The sequence below is a fragment of the Rana temporaria genome, chromosome 4 (assembly GCF_905171775.1).
Source record: "Rana temporaria chromosome 4, aRanTem1.1, whole genome shotgun sequence".
In the NCBI taxonomy this organism is placed as follows: domain Eukaryota; kingdom Metazoa; phylum Chordata; class Amphibia; order Anura; family Ranidae; genus Rana; species Rana temporaria.
Genome location: NC_053492.1, coordinates 124,341,769 through 124,362,974, shown reverse-complemented (window position 1 = coordinate 124,362,974; position 21,206 = coordinate 124,341,769). Strand labels below are relative to the sequence as shown.

At 43.0% G+C, this 21,206-nt stretch overlaps 1 protein-coding gene across 3 annotated transcripts in view; it reads left to right on the top strand.

Moving 5' to 3' along the window:
- Positions 1–21,206, top strand: part of PIK3CB (phosphatidylinositol-4,5-bisphosphate 3-kinase catalytic subunit beta) — a 266,552-nt gene that overhangs the window by 160,575 nt on the left and 84,771 nt on the right. For all 3 annotated transcript variants that reach the window (XM_040349021.1, XM_040349020.1, XM_040349022.1), the window contains 4 exons: positions 585–767; positions 3,802–3,969; positions 4,584–4,667; positions 20,349–20,597. In XM_040349021.1, the coding sequence (XP_040204955.1) occupies positions 585–767; positions 3,802–3,969; positions 4,584–4,667; positions 20,349–20,597 (684 nt within the window). The remainder of the gene's footprint in view (positions 1–584; positions 768–3,801; positions 3,970–4,583; positions 4,668–20,348; positions 20,598–21,206) is intronic.

The window sequence follows — 21,206 nt, the reverse complement described above, 5'->3', positions numbered from 1 at the left end:
AACTCTGTGCCCATTTGCACCGCTGCTAGTCTCTTCCTCTCCCCACATTGACTCCTGCTGCTGTCAATCAAATCCCGAGGGAGCAGGGGGTGGGTCCGAGCCAGGCTGTGTGCATCTATGGATAAGCCCGCAGGTGTACCACCTTAACAGGCATAAGATCTTTGCTATTTTAGATAAATTATATCACATAAAATATAGCCTTTACTTCAGTTTTAAGCTCTATTAGACAGCCAAACCGTAGCTTTTTAAATGTAGGACTGCTTTGAGGGTTTGTCTAATAATGCTTGAAGCCTTCATGCTTTGGGTCTTGTTTTTTTAAAAGGAAGGGGGTGTTGATAAGTTGAACAGTGATATTTTTGTCCATCCTTCACTTAAGGATTTGGCATCTTATCTTGACAGGTGTTCGTTTTTGGAACAGTTGGACCTATTAGAAAAATTGCGTGTTGTGGAAAAGTGCTGCTGTTTTATAGGACCTTATGGAGATACTCTTTTGATCTTAGATTTGAATTGGTCCTTTTAATAAAATCTGTTCTATTTATCGCTCTCCTGCTGCAGAATGTGTTCATCCTAGTTTTTCTCTTCAGGATGTATTTAGCTTCCAAGTATCTCCAAACATCACCCCTCTAAAGATGACGGAGCTGGCTATTCGTAAGCGCCTAACTATTCATGGTCGTGAGGATAAAGAGGTAGATCCTGAGGATTATGTGCTGCAGATCATTGGAAGGTTGGAATATGTGTTTGATGATCACCCGCTGATACAGTTTCAGGTGAATATTTTGCCTATGGTGTAAAATATTGTGGTAAAAAAAATATATTTCTCAGAACACCACAATAGCAGCAAGCTCACCTCTTTAACAAGTGCAATCCTTACAAAAAACACTTCAAAAGACATTTGGCAAGAGTGGCAGAATCTCCTGACCAAGATACAGAGGAAAAAGAGGGCCCTACAAGAAAAAGTATACAATTTGGTGACCACTCCTGAAAATGATAAGTTTGGCTGTAATGGTGATTCAGTAGTTTCAGTATTGCAATTTTTCACTGAACCTGAAAAATATGAGCAGAGCCAGTGGTCTGAATTCAATCTCTGCATGCTTGTCCCTGCTATGTGATATTGAAGCCATGGCAGCCAAACAAATTGCATTTCTTCAGATGAAGGCCAGAAATGCAGCCAACATATTATTCTCAGCACAGGATGCCTTTTAATGTAAAGTAATTTTGTGCATATGTTCTTTAATTGGTTATAGTCAGAGCAAAGTACTATGTTGTCCATTGATGTAGAAAGTTTAAAGTTTAAATGATACTCCTTATTGGCTGGCATTAAAGTATAACTAAAGGAAAATCTTCTTCTTTTTTTTTTTAGTTTTGGATAGAGTAGAGTTGGATTTGGAACACCGGTCAGTTTTTATAGCTGATAGAAGACCCCCACCGAAACTTCAGTGTGAACAAAGGCAGAGCACACCACACCACCGTGCTAATAATCCGCTTACCAGATGGTAAAGGCAACAAGCGTTACAATCATGCAATGCAGAGGGTTAATGGAAAAAACCAACACTCCAAACTTGATGGATCGATCAGCGTAACATCAGAAAAATCCAAGACTCAGACAGTGGAATATATGGTGCAATCATCCCCTGGAGTTTAATCAACAGAATATGTATCATGGCTGGGTGTATAATTCCATAGATTTATGCACCTGCTCCATGTTTTTTCTACTTAATTAATTTCAGATTGTTCCCAGAAATACTGCAGATATAGGAAGATCTTCAAATTTGCCTCTAGATACACAAATGGCTCTCAGTATTTCTGGGAACAATCTGAAATTGATGAAATAGAAAAAGAACATGGAGCAGGTGCAAAAATCTATGGAATTTTACACCCAGCCATGATACGTATCCTGTTTAAACTCCATGTGATGATTGCACCATATATTCATCCACTGTCTGAGTCTTGGATTTTTCTGATGTTACGCTGATCGATCCATCAAGTTTGGAGTGTTGGTTTTTTCCATTAACCCTCTGCATTACATGATTACAACGCTTGTTGCCTTTACCATCTGGTAAGCAGATTATTAGCACGGTGGTGTGGTGTGCTCTGCCTTTGTTCACATTGAAGGTCTGGTGGAGGTCTTCTATCGACCTTATCAACTTCATCCTATATTGATTTTACACTTGGACTGTCGCATACTATTGAAGCGCTGCATTATTATATTCATACATTTTTGTTTGCTGAATCAACAGACTGTGCTAGCTGCTTTTCCTACATTTTTATTGTTTTCTTTAGTTAGCACAGATATTTGTTCATCTTGTTTTACAGTTTTATATCGCTGTTTGTTTTCCCTGTTGGGGAGAATCACTCCCTATTTATCCTGTTTTACCATTATTAAAGGTAAAAAAAATTCCAAGATTTGTGTTGTGCCCAAAAAATAAGAGGAGACTTCTTCCAATGGGGGACACTAGTTTTTGTGACCCGGTGGTGCCCAAATGAATGCCATTAATTTTCAGTGATTCCTCAGTTTTGGCCATGGGACAGGAAGTGAAGGTAAATCTTCCGAATGAGACACAAATGGAAAAAAACTGACAGAGGTTATAAACTCCTTAACTCTATCGAAAATTTGAATTTTTTGCCTATAAGACCCCTTTTACACTGGGTCGCTTTGCAGGCGCTATAATGCTAAAAACAGCGCCTGCAAAGCACCCTGAAACAGCCGCTGCTGTCTCTCCAGTGTGAAGCCCCGAGGGCTTTCACGCTGGAGCGGTGCACTAGCAAGATGGTGAAAAATGTCGTGCTAGCCACATCTTTGGAGCGGTGAAGGAGCGGTGTATTTACCGCTCCTGCTCATTGAAATCAATAGGCACCATGGCTATACCGCTGGCAAAGCACCTTGCGGTGGTTTCAACCCTTTCTCGGCCGCTAGCAGGGGAGGTAAAAGTGCCCTACTAATGGCCGAATATCGCAGCAAAATTGACGGTAAAGTGCAGCTAAAAATAGCAGCGCTTTACCGCCGACGCCGCTCCCACCCCAGTCTGAAAGGGACCCAATACTAATTTAAAGTGATTGTAAAGTCAGATTTATTTATTTTATCTTCATGCATTCTATGCAAGATAAAAAGCCTTCTGTGTGCGAAAGCCCCTCTTAGCCCACACTAATACTTGAGCTCCCTCTAGATCAAGCGTTGTTGCACGAAACACTTGGCTGACCAGGACTGTCCTCCTCATTGGCTGAGACAGCAAGGTGGTGCCATTGATTCCCGCTGCTTTCAGTCAGTCAGCCAATGAGGTGCTAATGAAGGCAGGGCAAGACCACGGCCCCATGTTTGAATAGACACACAGAGCTGTGGCTTGGCTTGTGTGCCCCCATAGCAAGCTTCTTTCTGTTGAGGCACTCAATAGGAGGGAGGGGCCAATATCACTGAACAGGGTGCTGGGAAGAGGAGGATGCAGGCTGATCTGTGCAAATCCACTGCACAGAGCAGGTAAGTATAAGATGTTTGTTATTTTTATCCAAGAAAAAAAAACAAGCCTTTTACAATCCCTTTAATTTCTTAGAGTCAAGCTTTCAGGATGCTGTAGACCCTGTTTTATGGCATTATACAATTGTGAAAAGCCCGAAAGAGGGAATCTGTTGCCTTGCATCTTCAATAACTTAGGTTGTTCACTAAAATGCATTACCTTCTGCATAGTAAAGATAAAAAAAAAATTATTTTATTTTTTCTAGTCTGGTTTTACATTTTAAAATCTTAGTAATAGTTTGTATTTTTTTGGTGTTTGGGTCAGGTAAATCTTAACATGTCTTACATTTCAGTACGTTAGGAACTGTGTAATAAACAAGACTATCCCGCGATTCACGCTTGTCGAGTGCTGCAAGATTAAAAAGATGTTTGAAGAAGAGATGAGTGCAGTCGCGTTGGCTGTAAAAAGGAAAACCTCTGCACCCCCTTTACCGCTGCCACCCAAAACACGTGGTGCCTCTGTAAGTTACAAAACTGCACTTTGAAGTGAAAGATCTGAATACATCCTAAATCTATCCCACTGTGCAGCACTGGCCGATAACTTTGAGACTGCAATAGAATTGGTGAGGGTGCATTGGCATATAGCATGATTACAGTGCACTGGCAAGAAAATGCAATTGAAGACTATTGCTATAGATACAAATGCTGGCCATAAATGATACAATTTTCTTATTCAATTCATTAGATTTACCTTAAACTATATGCAGTGCAATGGCCTGCCTGACTGCATACAAATTGAGAGTGTTTAGGTTTTACCTTCTATTATATGGTTTTGGTAAATTGTACAAGAAGATATATAATGTAAGATATGCTAAGATAAATTATCTAGCATTTTAGCAGTTTTATCTACTGGTAATTGCCCCTATAGTTAACTACAGTCTGATTGGATGTTGAATGGTTATTTAGAATGGTACAGTGACTGTGTCTACCTGCTATTCTATTCTGCCTTCTTTTAGCAAATTCAGAAATCTAAGTACATCAGTGTCTTAATACATAATGCCAATCTAATATTTCCCTGTGAATTTAATAATTTTTCTGAAAATAAACATTTCTCATTTATCAATTGTTCTTGTAGATGATGTCTCATAATGTCTGGGATTTGGTTGAACCTTACAAGATCACACTGATAAAGGGGAGCAAGCTTAACACTGAGGACACAGTAAGATATTTTCTTCTTTATGGGAAAGTTGCAATTTACTTATTAAATCTTTTAAGGATCAGCTAAATTAATAGTTAAATTCCTCAATTGCAACCTCGCAATTTTTTGGGTGATTTTGGGACTTTCATGCAATAAACTTTGCCTATGGCGAACAAACAATTAGGACTTGTAAGATTGGAGATTTTAATTATGGTCATCCTCTAATAAAACCCTGGAGAAAGTTGGTTATTGACCTTGGGTCATCCATACCTGGACTTTAATTTTGGCTAATAGATCAACTTGTGTAAAGCCAGCCTACTGGAAAAATTTTGATCAGCGCTGCTCGCTATAGTCGGCGCTGCAAGTCTCTCCTCTGTCAGAATACAAAAGCTCAGTGGAGGATGCTCCAATTCTCATTGAGTGTGGATGAGGGATTTGAGTAATGTTTTATTTTTTTTGGGGTTTAAAGTGGGAGTAAACTTCCATGGTTGATATTTACCTACATATATGTACAGTAAATATCTCCTAAACGTGCAACGATTAGGAGATATTTACTTGTGAATGGGCCGGTGATGTCAACCGGCGCATGCGCTCTGAAGGAATGCCATGCCCGTGCCGTTCTTTCAGAGTCCTGTGCCGTGAATGTGGAGTGACATCGCTGCGCGGCCAATCAGCGGGCCAGATGACGTGAAGATGGAAGTCCTGTCAGAGGTGACAGCACATCGCTGCAGGGCTTTTTTTAAGGTACGTTTGTTACATAGGAGGTTATTTACTAAAGGCAAATTCACTTTTTACTAAAAGTGTAAACTACAAGTGCAAAGTGCACTTGAAATTGCACTGAAAGTGCAATTGGAAGTGCAGTCGCTGTAAATCTGAGGGGTAGATCTCTGCTGATTTTATTCAATCGTGTACAAGCTAAAATGCTGTTTTTTATTTTCCTTTCATGTGCCCCTCAGATCTACAGTGACTACACTACCAAGTGCACTTTCAGTGCAATTTTAAGTGCATTTTGCGCTTGTAGTACAAAGTGGATTTTCCTTTCGTAAATAACCCCCCAATGTGCTAGTATGTGATGCATACTAGCACATTATAACTTTACCTTTTTGCAGGTTTAAAAAAAAGCATGGCAATTTTTTTACTACCGCTTTAATGCACAAAAGGAAGCCAGCCTTCCTGTCTTGACAGTAGGTGACACTGACTGCATGTACATACCATCTCTGTATACTACAATTTATTAGATGTTTGCGTTTTCAATCTGTGTACCTCTGAAATATCTCTTGTTCATGGAGGGTCTGATTCTTATTAAAGCATTTTCACTACAGGTCTTTTTTTGTTGGAGGGGGGGGGGGTTTAAGGCATGCATTAAAACCACCATGCGTATTTAGCATGTACTATATGTAGTTGGTTCTTTTGCTTGAACTTGGAGGCCCTAATACCAACTTAAAAATGTGGGTAACGGCACAGAAAGTGTTTTCTATAAGAGTCTTCAGGACAGCCCCCTCCTACCAGGACAGGAAACGCGTTATCTCCACCATATAAAAGGGCGGTCCTCCAGGCCCCATGTCGGTATTTGTTTCCTCTGGACGGGGGGTAACATGTTCCTGGAACCTGGTCCCCTAGGTCTCATGAGCAGGGGCTCTAATGGCTGTTTGGGTATATTACTGACCTTTCTCCTCTGCCAGAAGCAGCATCTTCACTGGGGAAGTTGGTTGTATCTGCTGTTCCCTGCTCTCAGTGCCTGGGGAGGGCCAGGACCACGGTGAAATCAGCCCCATAGCGTGGGTCGCAGAGGTGGCATACTGGCATCCTTTCCCCGCTGACAGCGTGGCTTGTATGTACAGGGGAAAGAGGAAGCCGCGGCGCTTGAGGGAGCGGAGCTACTGTGCTCCAAGCTGGCCCACAAGAAGTATACGGAGGGGTCACTTCCGGGCATATGATGTCATCAATGGGCGACGGAGACTGGGGATGAGCCAAACCCCCGGTTCAGTTCGCAGCAGAACATGCGAACAGGCAAAAAATTTGCTCGAACACGCAAACATTGTTAGTCTATGGAACAGGAACAATCAAAAACAAAAGTGCTAATTTCAAAGGCTAATATGCAAGTTATTGTCATAAAGTGTTCCCCCCAAAAATCCATACCAGACCCGTATCTGAGCACGCAACCTGGCAGGCCGCAGGAAAAGAGGGGGGGCGAGAGCACCACCCCTCCTGAACCGTACTAGGCCACATGCCCTCAACATGCGGAGGATGTCCCCATGTTGATGGGGACAAGGGCCCACAACCCGTGGTTGTGGGGGTCTGCGGGCAGGGGGCTTATCAGAATCTGAAAGCCCCCTTTAACAAAGGGGACCCCCAGATGGCATCTCCCCTATTTGAATGGTACCTCTACCATTTCACACAAAAAAGTGTTAAAGTTAAAAACCACAGGGGACAGGTGGCCTCGCCCTTCGCTATAAAAAAAAAAACGTTCACATCGAGAGAGCATCATTCGGCCGGTATCGTTCCCAGCATCTTCTTTTTTTTTTTTTTTTTTTTTTTTTTTTTTTTTTGGATCGCTCGAGAGTGGATTAAATGATTTTTTTTTTTTTTTTTTTTTAAGGGACTGTCTCCTGTGGTTTTTGACACTTTTTTTTTCTTCTTTCTTTTTTTTTCTGTTACCAATTCACATGGGGGGCGGCATCTGGGGGTCCCCTTTGTTAAAGGGGGCTTCCAGATTCAGATAAGCCCCCTGCTCGCAGACCCCAACAACCACGGGGCAAGGGTTGTGGGGATGAGGCCCTTGTCCCCATCAACATGGGGACATCCTCCCCATGTTGAGGGCATGTGGCCTGGTACGGTTCAGGAGGGGGTGCTCTCTCACCCCCCCCGCTTTTCCTTCGGCCTGCCAGGTTGCGTGCTCGGATAAGGGTCTGGTATGGATTTTTGGGGGGAACACCATGCCATTTTTATTTAAATGGCGCAGGGTTCCCCTTAATATCCATATCAGACCTGAAGGGCTTGATATGGAATTTAGGGTGACCCCCACATTTTTTTTTGGTTCGGGGTTCCCCTTAATATTCATACCAGACCCAAAGGGCCTAGTAATGGTTTAAGGGGGAACCTTAATGCCGGGACCCGACAATTCTGTGCAGGGACTTTTTGAGGCGCTGGAAACATGTGCTACTTTACAGGCATACTATAGACACCCTCCAGGTATGAAATTTAAAGGAATATTTCACTTTTATTGTTTCACTTTAAGCATTCCTAAAATCACTGCTCCCTGAAAAAACTGCCATTTTTTTGCATTGATGCATGTCCCCTGGGGCAGGACCCAGGTCCCCAAACAATTTTTATGACATAACTTGCATATTAACCATTAAAATTAGCGCTTTTGATTTCTCCCATAGACTTTTAAAGGGTGTTCCGCGGCTTTTCGAATTTGCCGCGAACCCCCTAAATTGTTCACTGTTCGAACGAGCGAACAGGCAATGTTCGCTCACGTTCGACTCGAACAGATGGCCCAACCCTACCGAAGATGCTGGTTCTGGTCTCCATAAATGGCGAGAACAGGGGACGCTAGCTGGCGCTGGTGTTTAAATGGTGAAGAAGCAGCGAGGCTGTGGACTACCAGAGGGGCAGGATGGATTCTTCTGCAGTACCTGCTCAGGCAGTGGATGCAGTCCCCAACACCAGCACCTCACAGGTAAGCCTGGAGTGTTTTTGTCACCCTCTTGCTATCCTTGTGAATGTCCCCCCCCCCCCCCCCCAATCAGTAGGATTCGGTGTAAGGGGACACATTTTCCTCCCTCCTGCACAAGGTGTTACTGAGTGATGGGTGGCTTAAAGTTTCATCATGGGTCATTTATTTTGTCTTGCAGATCAAGACCCAGGACAAGGCCCAAGCGCAGCCACCAAAAAGGAAATGTGCAGTTTTCAGAAGCAAATTGAGCTCCTTGTGGAGCAAAGCAGTTTGCCGCACCCGTATAGAAGGCCTAGTAAAGGATGAACTGGTAGCCTCCTGTCCGAAAATGCTGACTTCTGTTAGAGATGAGCTTACGTCTACCTTTAGCTCATTTAAGACTCTAATTGACAAGTTTCAGGCTCCCACAGAGGGTGCGTCTCCAATTAGGATTTCAGTCTGTAGTGCTCCACAGCAGAGTGCGAAGAGTAAATACTCTGAGGCTGAAGCCAGATCTACCCGTTCTTCTCCGGAAGAATCGGGGTCAGATACAGGGCCCAGGGATAGAGAATCCGCAAGGGGCTCGAGGTTTAAGTTATCTTTAGAGGATGTAGATGACTTATTAAAGGCTATCTATATGACACTTGAAATAGAAGAGGAGGAGGTACAATTGTCTAAACATGACCTTATGTACAAAGGTTTGCATAAGAAGTCCTAGAGTTTTTCCAGTGCATAGTTCCCTTCTTGATACTATCAAGCTGGAGTGGGAAAATGCAGGGAGAAAACCTTTCTTTTCTGGTAACCTAAAAAGGTGGTTTCCCTTTCATGAGCACACAGCGCAGCTGTGGATCAAAAAGTTAGACGCACCTCTTTCAAAAGTTTCAAAAAACTCGGACCTAGCAGTTGACGATATGGGCACGCTTAGGGACCCGATGGATAAAAGAGAAGATATCCTTCTTCAGAGCCTTTGATTCAGTTGTTGGGAATCTTAAACCAGTTCTGGCCTCCACTTGTGTAGCCAGAAATTTGGAAGTATGGTTGACACAAATACAAACACATTTGTTGGCAGGTACCTCTAGAGAGCAGATTCTGAAATCTTTCCTCTCCTCTTTTGTGCAGTGTGGTTTTTAGCTGATTCTCCTGCAGAGTTAAGAATGTCAGCCAGGACTTCGGCCTTAGTGAATCTGGCCAGAAGAAGTCTATGGCTTAAAACCTGGTCAGGTGATGCTGCCTCAAAGTTGCGCCTATGTGGTCTTCCTTAACAGGTGATCATCTTTTTGGCCCAAGTTTGCAGGAGGCACTGGAATGCACGGCTGATAGCAAAAGGGCCTTTCCAGAGAATAAGAAAAAGCCGACAACCAGAAAGTTTTTTCGTGGCCAAAGTAGGCAGTGAGGTCCTAGAGAAAAGGACAATAGGCCCAAAAAACATTGGACAGGGCAGAGGTAGAGGGAGTGTATTGTTTAATCCTCAACAACCCGCTAAGCCATAGTGACTCGTGTCTCCCAGTGGGAGGAAGATTGAGGGCTTTTCTCCCACAGTGGGCAGCAGTCGCCTCAAATTCATTCATCCTGGACCTAGTGACCAATGGGTACAGGCTGGGATTTTCTTGCCAACCACCAGAGTGATTATTAAACACCTTCCCTCCCCAAGATCGGGAAAATGCGAGGGCTCTGGGTCTCCAAATTGGAGACTTGTTAGACCAAAAGGTTCTGATCCCCGGTCGGATCAGAGCAAGGGGTTTTATTCCCATATATTTGTCATCAGAAAGCCGTCAAAGTATCGGCTTATCCTGAACCTTCAGTCTCTAAACCGTTCAATCAGATACAAGCACTTTCGCATGAAGACAGTGTTCACAATCAAAAACCTGCTTTACCCAGCTGCTTCATGGCCACTTTGGATTTGAGGGATGCTTATCTGCACATTCCTATTCATCCAGCCTTCCAAAGATTCTTGAGACTAGCAGTCAAGATGGGAACAGAGATTCAGCACTTTCAATTTCAAGCCCTCCCCTTCGGTCTGTCCTCAGCCCCACGCGTTTTTACAAAAGTATTGGGGGAGGCGCTTTCTCCGCTAAGGTTAAAGGCAATAACTATTCTCCCTTACCTGGATGACCTCCTAGTGGTGGTAGAGTCATGCCGAAAGTTATTCAGGAGCACACAAGGGAAAGAGTGCACCTAAAGCCACATTGGCTAGATGCGTAAAGCAAGCTATCTCTGAAACTTACAAAATTAGGGACGTTCCTCTTCTCACTGCGCATTTAACAAGAGCCTTGTCTGTGTCTTGGGCTGAGAGGGCTGGTGCATGGTCCAGTTATTTGACCTTCATTAAACATTGCCTGGATCTCCTATCTGCTCAGGAGCAGGCGTTTGGTCGTAAGGTTCAGGCAGTTGTCCCTCCCTAGACTGGTAAGTTCTGGCTCATTGTCTCATGGGCTATCCTGGAAGACACTTGGAGAAAAGCTGAGTTAGACTTACCGGTAACTTCTTTTTCTGAGAGTCTTCCAGGACAGTCAGATTCCCACACGGTTTTGTCTTGAAGTTATGTGTATTATGCATATGTTTTACAGGGACATCATATGGTTCTTGAGTAGACCGACATGGGGCCTGGAGGACTGCCCTTTTACCTGGTGGCGGGGGGGGGTGTGTAACGCATCATGTCCTGGTAGGAGCAGCCCTAGGTCTCATGGGCTGTCCTGGAAGACTCTCAGAAAAAGTTACCGGTAAGGCCTTGTACTCACGACCGGATCTGTGCGCTGAAAACTGTCTGCCGGACAGTTTCCGGCGTACAAGGCTGATTTTTGTTTTGTTCCGCTGGCTTGTACACACCAGCGGACCAAATTCCCGTCGTACCGGAACGCGTGCACGTAAACCACGTACGACGTCACTATAAAGGGGAAGACCAAACTTAATGGCGCCGCCCTCTGTTCCTCTTTTGCTAGTTACGGGTTTGCTCGTGTTAGTGAAGGTTTGGTTAGAGCTGATTCGCGCTTCTCGGTCTCCAGGCTTTGACAGCGTGTATTCACAGGTTCAGTGCGTGTGCTTGCGGGATCGTAGTTGTCATTCGGCTATAGGCTAGCAGGTTGTTTCTGCTTTTGCAGTTGCATCCTGTGCGCTCGTATCTGTTTGTCACGCGTTCGTCGCAGGTAGTGCTGGATTTGCGAGTGCTTTCTGTTTGAGTGTGTTCTTGACTGACCAGCCGGCCGGTTTGAAGCCATGATGGAGCAGCAGCGTCAATTTTCGCGAGTTGGTGCTGTTTATGGGATGGCTGCTGGATATGTTCATTATTCCAGTACTTTGGCCAGAAACAGGGGGCGGAGGCGTTTCTGGACCAAGAATTGGTTGCGCCAGCGTGACCAGTTCTCACATATGCCTCTGCTTAGGGAAATCCAGGAGAATAATCCTAATGACTTTAGGAATTTTCTCCGCATGACGGACCCCGTATTCAACAGTCTGCTGGATCTTCTGTCCCCCTATATCACGAGGCAGGACACTGTGATGCGCCAAGCCATCACGGCCGAGCAGAGGCTTATTGCCACGTTGCGGTACCTGGCGACTGGGAGGAGCCTGCAGGACCTCAAGTTCTCGACAGGCATCTCTCCGCAGGCGCTTGGGGTCATCATACCGGACACGTGTGCTGCCATCATCAAAGTTCTGCATGAGGAGTATATCAAGGTAAGTTTCCTGGCTGTAATAATTTTGCTAACTAACTTTATTTTTCATTTCCCAGATATGCTGTGTGTTTAACTAACGTTCCCTTTTCTCCCTATGCATGTTGATATAAGCTTTACATGTTTTATTCTTGGCCTACCTGCATATTTGTCCCTTACCCAATATTAACCTGTCCAGCATGCTATCCTAGTGACAAACCCACCTTGCCATTTTTTAAATAAGGACTTTTTGGTTTTTGTGTCCCCCCCCCTTCAAACTTTTATTGTCCCCATCAGAGGGCTGTGGAGTCTCTTAATGAAGTGGCCCTATATATTTCATTTCCCAAATTCTCCATGCACATTTTTGTAATGCAATTTTAATACTGTGAAGTGTCACAAGGATGCTTGTAGGATGTTTTTGTTACAAAGTACTAAATCTCTTTTTTTGTTTGTCCCCACAGCTACCCTCCACACCACAGGAATGGCAGTCTGTGGCTTCCCAATTTGCCCAGCGGTGGGATTTTCCAAACTGCGGTGGAGCAATAGATGGGAAACACGTCCGCATTGTGCCCCCACCCCACTCGGGGTCCTACTATTATAATTACAAGGGTTATCATAGTATTGTGTTGATGGCGGTGGTGTCGGCACAGTATGAGTTTCTATATGTGGACGTGGGGAAGAATGGCCGGATGTCTGATGGGGGAGTGTTCGCACGGACTGATTTCTATGATCGTCTCCAAGCTGGTGGTCTGGCATTGCCACCAGATGAAGATAATGTGGAAGGACTTCCGTTTGTGTTCCTAGCGGACGAGGCTTTCGGGCTTGGTCCTCACCTCATGCGGCCTTTTCCCCAGAGGACCCTCACCTCAGAGAGGAGTGTGTTCAATTTTCGGTTGGCCAGGGCTCGGAGGGTAGTCGAGAATGCCTTTGGGATACTCACCAACCGGTTCCGCCTGTTCAGGACATCGATACATCTGGCGGAATATAAATTGGACACTGTTGTATTTGCCTGCTGCATTTTGCACAACTTTTTACGCAGGCACTCCCAGACGTACCTACCCGACATCGGTTCTGAGGCAAGACTACCCTCAGATCCCCTTCCCGGGCTGGACACTGGTCGCGCTGGCTTGGCCCCCCAATCAGCTCGTGAGGTACGCGACAAATATGTTGAGTACTTCATGGGTCGGGGGGCCATTGCTATGCCAGATCATATTTCTTTCTAATTCGGCCCCCAAAGAAAGGAATATTCTCACAAATAATAAATAATTAGACCATTGGACTTTATACAGTTGTTTGTCATTAATGCTTTTTCTCTTTTTATCTGTCTTCCTGGTTCTCTAAGTAACTTCTGCAATTTTACTGCATAATTGATTTCTCCACTTTTAGTAAATAACCACATTTTGCACAGTATTCACTCATCTACAAACAGGGTATTGAGTCTAGAAATAAGAAGCAACTCCATTTTAAATTTTGGAGGTCAAGTTTTTTAATTTTTGCTTGTTCATGACCCCAAAAATTATTTTAGATTTTTTTCATTACTCCCTGCTTTTGTACTTAGGAGTCTACATTTTTTTTTATTTTTTTTTTTTTTTCAGGTAATTACACAAAAAATATTATGCAGATTATAAATTTTTTAACAAGTTCACATTTTTGTTTATCAAATATAGTTAGATTTATTGTTTACATATATATATATATATATAGAATATTTTGGGTGGGGTGTTTACCGCCTTAGTATTTTTTATTCTCGGCATATTTTTTATGCACAAAAACCAAAATTTTTTTTAAATTTTTTATTTTTTTTGGTGTGTTTTTCAATACGAATATTTGTTGTGGAGATTTAGGAGTCAAATCTCGACTTCACTAAATTCAGTGATTAGAGAGATTTATAATTCTATATATATATCTTTTTAATTTTTTTTAGGTGTTTATTCTTTATGGTCTAAACTTTATAGTATCCAAAAATGTTCAACATGGTCAAAAAGTAAAAAAATACAATTATAAAAATATAAAAACTCACAACAGCAGTCAGTCATGGTGTGCTTTCACACTGGAACACGCCAAAATTTGAAGATACACACATTCAGTGCAAACTCGCCAAATGTCATTGGTTCAACAGACAAATGGCCACATGTGCTATCTGACATCATGGGTGATCAATGTCTGTGTTTTGTGGGAGCAAACCCTTCCTCTCAACTACTTGAGGATGGAGGAGGGGGTTGGACCCACAAAGCACAGACACTAGATATTCTGTGATGGCAGATAGCACATGTTGGCACACTGTGTGTGTATCTTCAAATTTTGGCGTATTCATTATTAAAACAGTAAAAATGTTTGTGGAGGCGGGGGATGGGCGGGGGGTGTTTCAGTCTTTGACACGGCCCATCATGTCAATAATATTTTTAAAATTAGATTCGATGACCATCATTCTTTGCCGCATATTGTCCATTTCCGTGCAGCATTCCAAAAGGACATTTGTTAAATTCTCTTCCATGACAACCATCCTTTCACGCATATTGTGCATTTCAGTGCTGCACTCCATTACCTGCTGAATAATTATAGCAGCACTTGCACGTGAAAATATTGGCACACCATCCTCCTCCCCTAAAAAAATTTAAAAAATGGTCATTTCCAAAATTATTTTTCGATGAGGCCTATCTACATATGTTTTTTTTAATCAAGCTAGGGTGACACTGACCTGATGGGCTTCTCCTTTCCACCTCTTCGACATCTATCACTCTTCCTTCTTCCACCACCTCCCCATCATCTTCTATCACTCCTCCTTCTTCCACCACTTCCCCATCATCTTCGACTCCTCCTTCATCCATCAATCCACCTTCTTTCAATTCGCCAAATTGTTCTTCCGCCACTTGCCCTTCATCTGCTATAAATTCTAAGTCCAAAATTACTTCTTCCTCCTCTCTTCCTTCCTCCTTTCTTCCTTCCTCTTCTCCTTCCACATCCTCTTCTCCTTCCACATCCTCTTCTCCTTCCACATCCTCTTCTCCTTCCACATCCTCTTCTCCTTCCACATCCTCCTCCTCCTCCACATGTTGAGATGGAAGATTTTGGCCTTGTCTGGCCCTCTCTGCCTCCTCCAAATGCTGGCGACTTCTTTCCCCTTAAATAACCCAAAAAAAATGTAGACTCATCAGCACACAGATATTGGAGAGCATAAATCGCACACATTGCTTAGAAGAGGCTTTCATTTAGTGACTTTTATATTTCACCAAACCTACATTTTGGAATTACTTCTATGGCAAGCTCTGATCCTGCCCCTTTTTAGCAAAGTGACACACATGGATGTCCCCCCTAAACAGTATTTCTGGGAGACCCTACCAAAACACATTTTTGATTTGGGGAGACACAGGTGCTCTGCATTGCAGCTGTGAAAACATCTGCTTTATTACCACTGTTTTTAGAATGAATCCTGTTTGCCTTTCCCATTCTCCTATTTTATTTTTTTAGAACTAGCTTTTACACAATGTTTACCAACAAAGTTTTTGGCCAGTGAGTCATGTCCAGGTGTGTTGTTCCTGGAATAACCGAGCCTTTCTGAGAAACTATGTGATGTTACGTGGTTTACTAAGAACACTATTTGTAAATATGTAGTTATTTATGTCCTAAAAAATAAATGACAACATGTTTTTAAAATTACAAGCAGGCCAAGGAGGCAGATGGTGAAATATACATGGCAACACATTATTGCAGACAATCACCCACCCCCCCCCCCCAAACCCAATATATATTTTCTTACTTTTACGCAGAATTTTAAGTATTTTCTTCATCTGATGTGGCTCCCTCAATTTTAAGTCTGACCAGCGTTTCCTCAGCTGTTCCTTGGACCTGGTGATCCCAAACATCCTCTGCATTCTCCTCGCCACCTTGTCCATAATATGTGCCTTTCGGCGGTTAGGGGTCTTGTATGGCCCTAATTCACCATCATAGTCCTTCTTTCGCATGATGTAAACTAACTCCACCATTTCCTGGAACCGCATATTAGTGGCTTTGTATCTTCTTGGCCTTGATCGGGACGTCCCTGCCTCGGTCCCTTCACTTGTGGCATGAGAGCATCGTGCCCGCTCGTGTGACATCGCCATCTTTCCTTTCCCACAGAGATTATGGGCGGGGAAAAGATGAATTGTTACGCCATGGGCGGAGAAGAGGGCGGCGTTTAATACATACGCGGAGTGTATAGAATGCAAACAACGTGTTTACGTAGGTTACGCGGAGATTCTTCGAGCGCATCCAGAACATACACAGTTAACGCCATATTTCCTAAACTCATTGATTAGGGGCCTAGCAAAGGTGACGAGGGCGGGGTTTAATAAATACGCGGAGTGTTTAAAAGGTGCACGCCGTGATTACGCATCTTACGCGGTAATTAGGCGAGCGTGAGAAACGAGGAGCGAGAGACAGGAAGGTAAGGAAATTAAAAATGGGATCAGCAGAGGCCTGGAAAATGTAGACACATGGGATGGGGGTTTGGGCTGTTGGTTGCACCCTTTTTAAGCTATTCTGTCTATGGGGTACCACAATGTTATTTTGGTATCCAAATGCTTTTGGACAACTCACAAAATAGAGATGTGAACAATGCTGTACCTCATTGACAAGTTTTTGAATGGTGTATTCAGATCAGGCAAAGTATTGTTCAAGTGTTGGTTGTACAGAGGTCATTAGGAAGTGTCTTTTATCTCATCCATTGTCAGGGGCATGAGATTTACACATGAAAGAGTGCCTAGATGAATACTGTCATTTGTAAGCATTGTTTATTTTTCTATATTAAAAATATTTACTGCAATGTTAACAATGGCTCTGCATCTAGCAAATCAATGTTTGGTACAACCAATGCGGCCGAGCTGACAATCATTTTTACAACAAGAGAGACTGTGTTTGTAATTAGATATAGGTAATAAATTTGAAGACACATATTATATCAAGGTCAACGCTGATCCTTTTGAATATTTATTTTTCTTTGGTTTATGTTTTGCGAATCTAGACTCAAAAAGAAATATCATTTTTCTAAAAGGGAAATGGACCTCCTACAAACAAAGGAAGCTATAGAGGCCTTACTCCAAAAATATCAGGACACGCCCATCCTGTGGAATTCCAAGCACTCTTTATATTGTAATAAAGATGTACGAGCGGCAGCACTAGAAGAGCTAGCAAACTATATGCAAACATGGGTGCCTGGATGCACTGCCAACATGGTGAAGGATAAACTTGCCAACCTCAGAAGCACATACAGGAGAGCATACAAAGCTAATAAAAGCAAAAAATCGGGAGCAGCAGCAACACAAGCAAAGGAACCCAAACTGTGGTATTACAAACAGATGGCTTTTTTGCGGGACGAAATGGAAGGCAGGAAAACGATGTCGAGTCTTTCTTCCAACCTTTCCTCCATGCTACCTTCCAGCGGACATTCCCCAGATGACCACAGCCCTGCAGAGTCGGAGGAAGAGGGCCTGACTGACAGAGATGCAGATCTGCCACCCTTCGATGAGGAGGTATAGTAGTTTCCTCTATATTTCTGGCGTAAATAATTCTTGGTGGATTAATGATTTGATATTGTAAAAGAAAAGCCAAGCTGGGAAAAAGCAAAAAAAAAGGTGTACAGACAAATAGGTGTCAGGGATGACAACTGCAGGGGTCAGAAGTAGAGTGTATTCAAGTAATAATGAACAGAAAATACTAAATGAAAAACATGAAAATGAGTGTGGTTTTATTTAGCGAAATTGTAAAAAATTTCATTTTTTTCCCACACAGGAAGAAGAGATCAGCCAGGAGGTGGCAGATCCTCAGGTGTCTGTCAGCCAGGAGGAGGCCGGGTCAGTGGCAGCCAGGAGGAGGCCGGGGTCAGTGGCAGCCAGGAGGAGGCCGGGGTCAGTGGCAGCCAGGAGGAGGCTGGGCCCAGTGGCCTGCAGCAGGTCCCCCCGGCCAGGAGAACCACCACCAGCCAGTCTTCTCCCCCCCAGGTGAGGCCATCAGGCCGAAGGAGGCAGTTGAGGCCTGTGGAGGAGGCAAGCCTCCGCATGATACAGGAGGCAAGCGCCATCATGAGGGCCCCCTCAACCCCACAGAGGCCTTCAGTGCCTCCTTGGCACACGATTTGAATGAAGGGGAGGAGGACCAGAGAAGACTGGCAAAGGCCCTGATGAACCAGGTCCTTTGGTGGATGCAGAAGGGCCTGCTGACCCCAGACACTGGGCTATGTGACCCGGCCCGGCTTGCGGAACACCATCCTCCTGCTGCCACATCGACCCCACCTGCAAGAACCCCGTGTTAGATCCGCTGGAAGGCTGCCTGTAGGGAAGGTTGGAAAGAGGAGGAAACATTGATTTCTGCCTTCCATTTCCTTCCACATAAAGGACATATTGTTTGGACTACCACAGTTTGGGTTCCTTTGTTTCTGTGCTGCTGCTTCATATTTTTGTGTTTGGCTCCTGAGGCTTGGAAGTTTCTCCTTCACCATGTTGGAAATGCCAGTTTGCATATACTTTGCTATCGATTCTAGTGCTGCCGTTCTGTTTAATTTTTGGGATGACATTTGCCAAAATAAAAGGCTTTTTGCTTTCATTTGAAAACATGTCTATTGTTTGTTATACTGTGGGGATTATTAGGCAGCAAACCTTTAATAAATATACAATGTGTCATTTACAAAGGACACACTCCTTGGGGGGGGGGGGACATTTGGTGTGCCAATATGGTTCAATATTCTCAAATGAAACACAAAAAAAAAAAAAAAAAAAATTAACAAAAAAAAACATGTAAAAAAAAAAAAATGGTGACATAACTAGAAACAACATAAAAAATTAAAAAGATGCACATTCCTTTACAAAAATGACTACAATAAATTATGGAGGACCACCAACCAAAACACACGTCTGGCATAGAAAACATTATTAAAAGATTACATCACAAGCAAGAAATTGACATTTCAGTATGGGACAACTCTATTGAAATTGCATCAGCAAGAGAACGGGGTTATTATAGCAAGAGAAGAATTAATAAAACGAGGCAAGAAACTGTGGTTTAGTGCGCCTTTTTAAGACATTGTTCTCTTGCTAAAATAAAAGGTTTATAATGACGAATGTGCCATATCCCAAACAAACGCGAGTTTTACCTGAACGAGCGCTCCCGTCTCCTCATTTGGACTGAGCATGCGCGGGGTTTTTGTACGCTGCTTTTGTGTACAGACGACCGAACATGTCTGACGGACACGATTCCAGCAGACTGTTTTAAAGCAAGACCAGGAAACAGTTGTTCGTTGGAAAACGGTCTGGCCGACGAATGTTTGCTGGAATCCTGTCCGTTACTGCCTACACACGAACGAACATGTCCGCTGAAACTGGTCCGCGGACCAGTTTCAGCAGACATGTTTGGTCGTGAGTATGGGGCCTAAGTCTTAACTTGGCTTTTTGAATGCAAACTCTTTTTCCTTACAGTAAACCACATTTTATTGACTTGCAATAGGGATCTGAACTTGCCAGCAAAAATTTGACTACTTCAAAATGAGTAAATTCCATAGCACAGTGCCCCCCCCCCCTCCTTGAATGTCGTAGTCCTAGTTACTATCCAGGCATTGGCAGCATCCGCATCTTCTAGGTGACAGGGGCTGAACTATGATGTGACGCGGAAGTGAGTGAATCTCAAGATTGATGGAACAGATTTACCAATTATTGCATATTCTTGCACATAAGAGAATTGACAAATATTTTATTTGGTTCCCTGTCTGTAGTTTTGCTTTATTAAACTGAATTCTGGACCTGATGTTATTCTTGTACTTCTGGATGAAGACAATTGATCATATTTCTGGAAAAAAGAGCACCACTAATTTTGGAAATGTTTTAACTAATTTTGCCCTCCAAACAAGTTTGTTATTACAAAGGCTTTAGTGTTGCATTTTCTGGCAAAGTTCATGCTAAGCTTTTTAATTTATTATGAGATTTGAAGTTCCTCCAAGTTAAGTTTCTGGCTAATTACACATGAGCATTGGATGCTCCAATTGTTTTGGTGCTTCTCAATTTTCCCCTGCTTCTCCTGATAAGATATTGTAGCAGCATTAGTGGTAATTATCAGTAGGGCTAAGGCAGCACATGAATAGGGGTGCTAACCAGAATACTATGGTATTGAATCTGGTGCTAATGAGAGTTTAAGAGGCACTATACCAAAAATAGAATTACACATGATCTAAATCTTAAATAAAATGTTTTTAGGAGCTTCTTTATAGCATGTTTCCTTGTTGGATTACATTCTGTCTATGTAAATTTTTTCACATGAATTGGCATTTTTATTTGATTCTGTTTTCCTAAATTTTCATTGTGAACAAATGTATTTTGCATCACAACCTAAATGCATTATGTGTAACATTTGTCATATTCTCTTGTGTGTCTGCAGGTTGTGGTACGGGCTGGCCTGTTCCATGGCACTGAATTGCTGTGTAAACCCATTATGAGTCCTGAACTGCCAGGCAAAAATGATCATCTATGGAGCGAGACATTTGAATTTGAGATCTATATATGTGACCTGCCACGGATGGCTCGTCTCTGTTTGTCTATCCACAATGTGTTAGACAAGACCAAGAACAAGAAAGGCAATAAAGCATCCAATCCGAAGTACCAGACCATTAAGAAAGCTGGGAAAATGGTACTTGACTTGTTTGTACACTTAGGTGTTTAACTTTTATTTATAGGTTCATCTTTTGTAACGCCCATGCCACCCCCAATCTCCTGTTTTTAGAGGCAAGCGGGGGATTCTCTCCCCCTGCTCATTGCACAGAATAGAAAAAAAAAAAAAAACACGTCCATGGCGGGCTCTGTTCCCCAGCCACATCATTCATTCAGTGTTCTGAGATACTGAAGTCTGTGGATGCCAGCAGAGCTACACATAGAATACTAGCCATTCAGTCTTGAAAAACATTTTTCTGTTTCCCTTCATAAGATAAGGGGAATGTCTGGAGAATCCAAGCATACATATTTGTGAAAATTAATTAGTTGGAAAAATATTTGATCAGTCACCTTGTCCTTGCAGGTCCAATCACTTTATCGCTAGTATAATGCAATCGCATTTCATGGCTACTGTAACACAGTAATAAGACTACCCTGTTTATGTGATTGGATTTCCTACTGTGCATTTAATTAGCTTATGTTATATTTGTCACTGGAGGATAGAAGGAGAGAGCTAAAGCATTAAATGAGATATATATATATATATATATATTACTGTCAAAAGTATTGTGATGCCTGCCTTTACACG